This window comes from Nerophis lumbriciformis, linkage group LG15 (genome assembly GCF_033978685.3).
Source record: "Nerophis lumbriciformis linkage group LG15, RoL_Nlum_v2.1, whole genome shotgun sequence".
NCBI lineage: Eukaryota > Metazoa > Chordata > Actinopteri > Syngnathiformes > Syngnathidae > Nerophis > Nerophis lumbriciformis.
The window spans coordinates 30,252,389-30,262,500 of NC_084562.2; the positions used below are offsets into that span (position 1 = coordinate 30,252,389).

At 40.1% G+C, this 10,112-nt stretch overlaps 1 protein-coding gene across 19 annotated transcripts in view; it reads left to right on the top strand.

The window, feature by feature from the left end:
- The window catches only part of baz2ba (bromodomain adjacent to zinc finger domain, 2Ba), a 198,759-nt gene that overhangs the window by 158,853 nt on the left and 29,794 nt on the right, over window positions 1-10,112 (top strand). For 7 of the 19 annotated variants that reach the window (XM_061974591.2, XM_061974586.2, XM_061974583.2 and 4 more), the window contains 4 exons: window positions 1,976-2,020; window positions 2,121-2,153; window positions 9,698-9,763; window positions 9,931-10,071. In XM_061974591.2, coding sequence (XP_061830575.1) covers window positions 1,976-2,020; window positions 2,121-2,153; window positions 9,698-9,763; window positions 9,931-10,071 — 285 coding nt within the window. The remainder of the gene's footprint in view (window positions 1-1,975; window positions 2,021-2,120; window positions 2,154-9,697; window positions 9,764-9,930; window positions 10,072-10,112) is intronic. The other 12 variants (XM_061974600.2, XM_061974584.2, XM_061974592.2 and 9 more) reach the window with 4 other exon arrangements.

Here is a 10,112-nt window from a genome sequence, read left to right on the forward strand (position 1 = left end):
TTTATTTGAATAAAATCAACATAAAAAACACAAGATACACTTACAATTAGTACACCTCCCTCCCCCACACAAAAGGGTTGTTTCTTTCTGTTATTAATATTGTGGTTCCTCCATTATATATCAATATATATCAATACAGTCTGCAAGGGATACAGTCCGTAAGCACACATGATGCTGCTCCACTAATAGTACTAACCTTTAACACTTCATTGCACTCATTTTCATTCATTACTAGTTTCTATGTAACTGTTTTTATATTGTTTTACTTTCTTTTTTATTCAAGAAAATGATTTTAATTGATTTATCTTATTTTATTTTATTAATATTTTTTTAAAAGGACCTTATCTTCACCATACCTGGTTGTCCAAATTAGGCATAATAATGTGTTCATTCCACAACTGTATATATCGGTATCGGTTGATATCGGTATCGGTAATTAAGAGTTGGACAATATCGGAATATCGGATATCGGCAAAAAAGCCATTATCGGACATCCCTAATTCTCACAAATAACAAGTGTACTACTATATGAGTGTTTTCTATTGTTTCATTGAAAATAAAACTGCAAAGTCATCTGTTTTAATTATGAGACACAATTGTGTCAAAGTCATGATTTGTTTTTTTCATGCTTGAAATAATAAATGATTACTTTAAAAAAGTAGTTTTATCATACTTGCCAACCCTCCCGGATTTTCCGGGAGACTCCCGAAATTCAGCGCCTCTCCCGAAAACCTCCCGGGACAAATTTTCTCCCGAAAATCTCCCGAAATTCAGGCGGACTCAGGTCCATGAGGACCTGAGTCCGCTAACCCACAATATAAACAGCATACCTGCCCAATCACGTTACAACTGTAGAATGATGTTCTTGGTTTCTTATGTGGGTTTATTGTTAGGCAGTTTCATTAACGTCCTCCCAGCGTGGCAACAACACACAACAACAGCAGTCACGTTTTTGTATACCGTAAAGCAGTTTGTCTGCCGTAAACAGCAATGTTGTGACACTCTTAAACAGGACAATACTGCCATCTAGTGTTATGTGTGTGTATATGTGTAAATAAATGAACACTGAAATTCAAGTTTTATTTTTTATTTTATATATATATATATATATATATATATATATATATATATATATAATATACACATATATATATACATATATATAATAACATTTATATATATATATACGTATATATATATATATACATATATACGTATATATATATATATACATATAATAAAATAAATATATACGTGTATATATATATATATATATATATATATATATATAGCTAGAATTCACTGAACGTCAAGTATTTGTTATATATATATATATATATATATATATATATATATATATATATATATATATATATATATATATATATATGAAATACTTGACTTGGTGAATTCTAGCTGTAAATATACTCCTCCCCTTTTAGCCACGCCCCCTTCTACCCGGCCACGCCCACCTCCCGGAATCGGAGGTCTCAAGGTTGGCAAGTATGGTTTTCTACTTGTGAGTGTTGATGACACAGCTTTGCAACACTTGATATTCTAGTTTCAAGCATGTTTTACTCAATATAGGTCATACAATCTCAGCTACAAGCTGTTTTATCTTACTGAGATCATTTAGGACCAAAACACTTAAAACAAGTAAAACACTCTAACATAAAATCTGCTTAGTGAGAAGAATGATCTTATCAGACAGAAAAGAAGCAAATATCAGCCTTATTTGAGATATTTCATCTTAGATTTCACTTTTTGCAGTGTAGTGTGTGAGTTAGAATTCATAAAAAAGAATAAGATTGTGAATGATAGGTCAAACTCCTGGAGAAATGTTCCTTTCTGCAGACTTTCTATACTTAGAGGTGAAATCTTAAGAGTTGTGTTTTTTCCCCTCGACCTTCACTTGTAAAAAGCAAATGTGGATTAGCACCATCACACTTTATTGATGTGTCTTTGTGCCTGTCAGGAGAAGGAGATGAGGAGGCAGCAGGCGGAGATCTTGAAGCACCAGGTAAGAAGTGTTGCCGCATGCCAACGTTGGCCGTGCGTGTGTGCGTGCGGGCGAGCAATTGAAACCTTTTGATAATGTTGTGCCAACTCTTCTCTGCCAGGAGTTGGAGAGGCATAGACTAGATATGGTATGGGTATGTTTATTTTTGTACATCCTAACACCTGCATCGTGTAACTGGTTGTGTTATGGTTGTCATAGCAACGCATTAAGTGTAGCACTGGCTGCTGTCATACTACATTTCTTCTGCATGGCTTTTCCAGCAAAACAAAACACAAGCGACACTAAGAGTCAGTATGCTGCCTCCATCTGCTCGTCCTCAGGGACCGCCGACCCTGTCACGTTGGCCCCTCCCCCCCTCTACTCACTGTCTCCAAACGTGCACCGCAGGACTTTGCATCCATCACACGCGTCGTCTGGTTGTTGTGTTGGAGCCGGGAGTGCTTCACCACGCGTCCGCCTCGCGTCTTGCCTCGTACGCTCGTTCACTCTTCCCGCGCCGCCGCTGAGAATCATTTTGTCTCTACATCCTCTCCTATATATAGCCTTTCTCACATATTCACACGCTGGTCCAAAACAGCAGCAGATAAAATGGTAGTCCTAATTTAGGGATGTAACGATAATGAAATGATCATTATTATCACCGTATTGTAGGGATGATGTTTGATAAGAAATTATCGAGTTCGAGCCTATTCATACTTGCCAACCTTGAGACCTCCGATTTCGGGAGGTGGGGGGCGTGGTTGGGGGCGTGGCTAAGAGGGGAGGAGTATATTTACAGCTAGAATTCACCAAGTCAAGTATTTCATATATATATATACAGTATATATATATATATATATATACACATGTGCCATCAGTACAACTGGACAGTGCTGTTTCAATTCCATCATCAGGACCATCAGTGAGTCAGACACAAACTAGTCTCATCATTGAACCAGATTCAAGGGCTGCTGAGTTGCCATCATCAGAACCAGATCACCCACAACAAAAACCCCACCAGTGATCCGCAGGTACCCAGAAAGGTTTCGAGTACCACCAAAAAAACGGAATCTCTGAAGACAGTATAAAAATGTGTGTTAAAGGTGTACAAATACTGTTTGTATAATAAGCATGTTATTGTTTACAAATGAGGGTTAAGAGTTCAGTACTAAAAAAAAAAAAAAAGAATGTGGCTTAAGTACAGTTTTTTAATTGAGCTGCTGCATTTTTTGGTTGGGTTGTTTGGGTGATCTATGTTTGTCTGTTGCCATCTCCTGGTGAATGTTGGCTATAGCGTACTGGGGTTACTTTTTGGTTGGCCAACGATTTACGTGTTGTTGCGCACCTGACGTCAGGTGTGTGAGTCTGTTCTGAAGTCTACAGTAAAGAGACGTACTTCATCCCCTCGCCTGGTTATTGCCTCCAACTCAATATATTACAACAACATTGCTCCATGCGGACCTGGAGGGGGCGTGGCCTCCAGGTCCGCCTGAATTTCGGGAGACTTTCGGGAGAAAATTTGTCCCGGGAGGTTTTCAGGAGAGGCGCTGAATTTCGGGAGTCTCCCGGAAAATCCGGGAGGGTTGGCAAGTATGAGCCTATTATCGAATCCTCTTATTGAACCGATTCCTTATCGATTCTCTTATGGAGTCCAGATAGGTTGTTGGATATGGAAAAAAAACACAATATTTGGTTTAACAAATCACTTCACATTCTCTACTGCTCGCTACTTTAGTCTTACCATATCTGAGTTATTGTGCAGAAATAACTACACATGTGCGCTACATTGGTTAACCGTGTTACAAAATATCAATTAGACTGATACATAATGTTGGATATAGAGAACATACAAATACTTTATTTATTGAGTCAAAAATATTAAAGTACGATGATTTGGTAAAATTGCAAACAGCTAAAATGATGTGGAATGAAATGATGGAATGGATGAAGTAAAGAAGGTAAACATTGAACTGATATGATCCACTTTAAGAGCTTGTTCAAATGAATAGTGCTTACAAAGAAGAATCATCTCAGTATATTAATAATGACTGAATTAATTAATGACATATTACAAAAGTGTTGTATATACTAATTCACAGATATTGTATTATAAAAAGGTCAGTAAATGATGTATATATTTGAATGAAGTGGGAAAGGGGTAGGATTAAATAAGCTTTACTTCTTCCTACTCCTGTAAAGTGAAATGATATGAAACTGATGTATTATACTGTAAGTGTGTTCATGTTCCAAATAAAGAAAGCACTAGTTTATTAGACAGACTTGTGGTGGTGTAGGCTACAAGATAGCGTTAACGTTATCAGACACATACAAAAAGGCTCACGTTAGCCACTGACTCTGCTTAGGTAACGTTAGTCTGCTGCAGTCCTGGTTGACATAAGAGCTAACGTTACTACAAGTGAGCAGATATGGAAATGAACCGGCAACAGTTAAAGTTAGTTACTCACCGGCGTCACCGTCACTGTAGCTGAGACTTGGGCAGCTGGCAGAAGAAGAAGAAGAGGGGCGTCCTTCGTCGTCTCTGCCGCTGCTTCAACATGTGTGGAAGACTCGACACGCTTGTTGTGCTTCCCCCCTTACACGAGAGCGAAGCCTGGCAATAATTGCATATTGCCGCTTCCTCATTTTTTTTGGTGAAATGAAGCCATGCCTTGGAGCGCTTCTTCCGGTCCATTTTTTTCCTGCTTTCCCTATCTGAGCCTAATGACTGAGCTACGTGACGTCATTTCTTGTGATGTCCCACAGGGCATTTCTTGTCGGGACGGGATTCCTTCCCAGGGATTCAAATAAAGAACCAACTCTTTTTCTTTACTATAGTGGTCTCGATAACAAGTACCGGTTCTCAAAAAGAGATTCGAGTCCGAGGACTCTGTTCTTTTCTTATCAAACAACCGGGAAAATCGGTTTCGAGCATCATCCCTACCGTATTGTGCTCAAAAAGTAAGGCTACGTGAATTTTACATACCTTAATTGTTTCCAAACAGTGTCTGTAACAAGGCAGTAAAACGGCTGATCAAGCAAAACAGAAGATCTGACTTCATATACAGTTGACAGTGGTGGTGAGACTATCTGTGTGCACTCAATGATCTGACTTCATATACAGTTGACAGTGGTGGTGAGACTATCTGTGTGCACTCAATGATCTGACTTCATATACAGTTGATAGTGGTGGTGAGACTATCTGTGTGCACTCAATGATCTGACTTCATATACAGTTGATAGTGGTGTTGAGACTACGAGAGCCAGTAACAAATGTTAGTGCTGAGTGAAGAACAGAGTCCAAGGACTGGAGACATTTAGATGAAGCAGTCAAATAAAGCACGTCTCCATAATCAATTACAGGCAAGATAGTTGCTGTCACCAATTCCTTTCTGACTTTAAGAGAGAAGCAGTTTTTATTTCTAAAAAAGAAACCAAGCTTAGAGACCAAGTTGTTGATATGAGCTTTAAATGAAAGCTCCTGATCAGGAGTACAAACCAAGTATTTGTAATTTAAGAGCTGCTCTACAGGGTTTCCATTTGATGTTACGATATTTGGAATATTTTCCAGTAGTACCCTTGAATGAGAGAAAACTATTACGGTACCTTGCTTTTATCTCTATTCAAAACCATTTTAAGATCAAATAAGCTGCAGTGTGAGCGTAGCCTAAGATAGCTAACGATTAGCATTCTCCAGGAAATAAGCAGCATCCGATCTGTGAGTTTATCGATTTAATTGAAATTTAAAACAATTTTTTTTGTAATTGACTTCATAAAAAGATGGAATTCGACAAAAACAATCATAATTGTACATCCTACCCTGCAGTGTGAGCCTAGCCTAATATAGCTAGCAAATAGCATACTACAGGAAATAAGCAGCATCCGATCCGTGAGTTTATCGATTTAATTGAAATTTAACAGTCGGGAGTTTTATCGCTAATATCGTTCATCGTTACATCCCTAATCTCTTTCCAGCCCACATGCACCTTAGAAGCTCTCAACTCCTGAACATGTCAAATAATTGTGTTGTATTCTGACACAGTAACAGGACTAGCTTCATGAAAGGTGAGGTATGAAAGCACCATGAACAGTAACAGGCCAGGCCAGGCCAGGCCAGGCCAGGCCAGGCCATGAGATGAGTGTGTCACGAAGCAAACGTGATCCTCACCAGCATTTTAGTGTGTGTGCTGGGAATGTTCTTGGCAGTAGTGATCATTGTGTCTTTTTGCTGGATCACAGTCTGATACGGTCCTGAAGAGATGATAGCAGTGATTCCTCTGGCCTTTTGCAGCAAATACATGTCTGCTCCTCACACGTCTCACACTGTGCTAATACCCACTCAAGTGGAACTGCACCGCACATTCCTCTCTCACCACCGACAAATATTAGTCAAGCTTCCACTCAATGACTAATAGATCTTAGTCCTACTCCCAATGATGATGTTTCCATGCACCAAATTACTCAAATAGTTTGTCTCCAAATAGGCATCTACAACTCCAAATAGGCATCTACAACTCAAAATAGGCATCTACAACTCCAAATAGGCATCTACAACTCCACATAGGCATCTACAACTCCACATATGCATCTACAACTCCACATAGGCATCTACAACTCCACATAGACATCTACAACTCCACATAGGCATCTACAACTCCAAATAGGCATCTACAACTCCACATAGGCATCTACAACTCCACATAGGCATCTACAACTCCACATAGGCATCTACAACTCCACATAGACATCTACAACTCCACATAGGTATCTACAACTCCACATAGACATCTACCACCGGTAGTAACATCTTGATACGATCATCTTTGGCTTCTGAAAAGTCTGACTAATAAACCTAGATTATGACGTTCCGTTTCTCGTTTGAATTAGAAAAATAATAATCTATTTTCACCGTTTCTTTGGCTTGATAGTAACAAACAGGAAAACGTATCATTATCGGTCCACGTAGCTTCCGTTTCTTCTATTTCTAATTCTTAAATGCAAATAAAAAAAATATTTCTATTTTCTATTATCAGATGTTATCGGCCGATAAATGCTTTAAAATGTGATATCAGAAATTATCGGTATCGGTTTCAAAAAGTAAAATGTATGACGTTTTAAAACGCCGCTGTGTACACGGACTTAGGTGACGTGAAGTGAATTATATTTATATAGCGCTTTTCTCTAGTGACTCAAAGCGCTTTTACATAGTGACACCCGATATCTAAGTTACATTTAAAGCAGTGTGGGTGGCACTGAGAGCAGGTGGGTAAAGTGTCTTGCCCAAGGACACAACGGCAGCGACTAGGATGGCGGAAGCGGGAATCAAACCTGGAACCCTCAAGTTGCTGGCACGGCCACTCTACCAACCGAGCTATACCGCTCCCCGTAGGGAGAAGTACAGAGCGCCAATAAACCTTAAAGGCACTGCCTTTGCGTGCCGGCCCAGTCACATAATATCTACGGCTTTTCACACACACAAGTGAATGCAAGTCATACTTGGTCAACAGCCATACAGGTCACACTGAGGGTGGCCGTATAAACAAGTTTAACACTGTTACAAATATGTGAACCCACACCAAACAAGAATGACAAACATTTCGGGAGAACATCCGCACCGGAACACAACATAAACACAACAGAACAAATACCCAGAACCCCTTGCAGCACTAACTCTTCCGGGACGCTACATTATACACCCCCCAGGGAGAGCATGTCCCAAATTCCAAGCTGCTGTTTTGAGGCATGTTAAAAAAAAAACTAATGCACTTTGTGACTTCAATAATAAATATGGCAGTGCCATGTTGGCACTTTTTTTCCATAACTTGAGTTGATTTATTTTGGAAAACCTTGTTACATTGTTTAAAGCAGGGGTGTCAAACTCAAATACAGAGTGGGCCAAAATGTAAAAGTGAACAAAGGTTGAACAAAGTAACCTTTTAAAAGGGACCCAAACAAGTTTGGCATTGAATATTAAACAAGCAAGGCTTATATAACTTTATAGTGACATGCAAAATCCAGTTTCAAATAATAATAATTAAAAAATTTCAATGGCATATCAAATAAAATTTAAATAAAAATGGAATGCCTCTTTTCTATTTGCAGCCTTCTGAGGTAAAATATCAAAATAAACTTTTTCCACAGGCTAATAAATTTGAAAATAAAATAACAATAATGAACGAATCAAACATTCAAGCCTTGAAGTAGCAAGAGAAAGTGCATGAATAAAAGGTTAATTATTGCTACACTGACTTGCTTTAACACTGAATATAGAACAAGCAACGCTTATATCACTTCATAGTGCAAAATCAACTTTCAATAAACAAACATCAATGGTATATTAAATAAAATTTAAAAATAAATTTGAATGCCTCTTTTCTATTTGCAACCTTCTGAGGTAAATATCAACATGAACTTTTTCCACAGGCTAATAAATGTGAAAATAAAATAACAATGAATAAACCAACCATTCAGGACTTTAAACTGCTCAGTTTGCAACACACTGATCTAATCTGATGTGCCCAAGCCTGATACCTGACATCTTTTCTGGGATGCTAGTTCATTCATGTCGGGGCTCAGGTGGGCGGAGTTTAGTGGTAGCGGGGGGTGTATATTGTAGCGTCCCGGAAGAGTTAGTGCTGCAAGGGGTTCTGGGTATTTGTTCTGTTGTGTTTATGTTGTGTTACGGTGCGGATGTTCTCCCAAAACGTGTTTGTCATTCTTGTTTGGTGTGGGTTCACAGTGAGGTGCATATTTGTAACAGTGTTAAAGTTGTTTATGCGGCCACCCTCAGTGTGACCTGTATGGTTGTTGATCAAGTATGCGTTGCATTCACTTGTGTGTGTGTGTAGAAGCCGCATATATCATGTGACAGGGGCCGGCACGCTGTTTGTATGGAGGAAAATCAGACGTGACGACAGGTTGTAAAGGACGCTAAAGGCAATGCCTTTAAGGGACGCCCCCAATAATGTTGTCCGGGTGGCAATCGGGAGAATTTCGGGGGAATGGTTGCCCCGGGAGACTTTCGAGAGGGTCACTGAAAATCGTGAGGGTTGGCAAGTATGAGTATTAACGGTGAATGCGGCGTCACAGAGGCTGTATAATACCGGCGGGCCAGCTCTAGTATTAATTTGATATTTCCTCAAGGGCCAAATGAAATTACACGGGGGCCAGAGTTTGACACTCATAGTTTAATGCATCCAGCGGGGCATCACAACAAAATGAGGCATAATAATGTGTTCATTCCACCACTGTATATATCGGTATCGCTTGATATCGGAATCGGTAATTAAGAGTTGGACAATATCGGATATCGGCAAAAAAGCCATTATCGGACATCTCTAGTAAATAGTCATGCAAATGAGAAGGTGTGTCCAAACGTTTGTACCGTCGGTGTGAAAAGCAACTATTTGATGCATGGAAAGGTGGTCATTGCGTCTTGTGGGAAGACTTTCCGCCTGCCGATATCGTGCTGCTTGTGTTCTGCCGGCCGTAGTTCATAGAGGCGCCATCACTGATTCCAGCTGCTTGTCTTTTTTTTGAGCCTGTCATCACATCCTACTACGTACCGCATCTCTGTGTTGCTTTTTGGTTGCCATCGTGTACTCCTCACTCAGTGCTTCCACCATGTGTGTACATGTGAAGCATGGTCCAGCATCACTGAGTGTGTGTCACTTAATGTGCCTTTGTTTTCTGCCACTGTAGGAGAGAGAGAGAAGGAGGCAGCATGTAATGCTGATGAAGGCTGTTGAGGCTCGCAAAAAAGCAGAGGTAGTCAATAGGCATGCAAACAAAAGCCAACACATATTTCTTATTTGATGCCCGCCACTCTTCCTGTGAATGCACGGCAGCGCGTGGAGTCAGTCGTCTCTTGTCCTCACCACACGCTCGCCCGCCGCACACTTTAGTAACGCCTCTTAACGTTCTGGACTCTCCAGGAGCGCGAGCGCATGCGGCAGGAGAAAAGGGACGAGAAGCGGCTGAACAAAGAGCGCAAGCTGGAGCAGCGCCGGCTGGAGTTGGAGATAGCGAGGGAGCTGAAGAAGCCCAATGAGGACATGTGTCTCTCTGACCATAAGGTAGTTAGTCTGCATCTTGTGGTGTACCCCAGGGATCAATA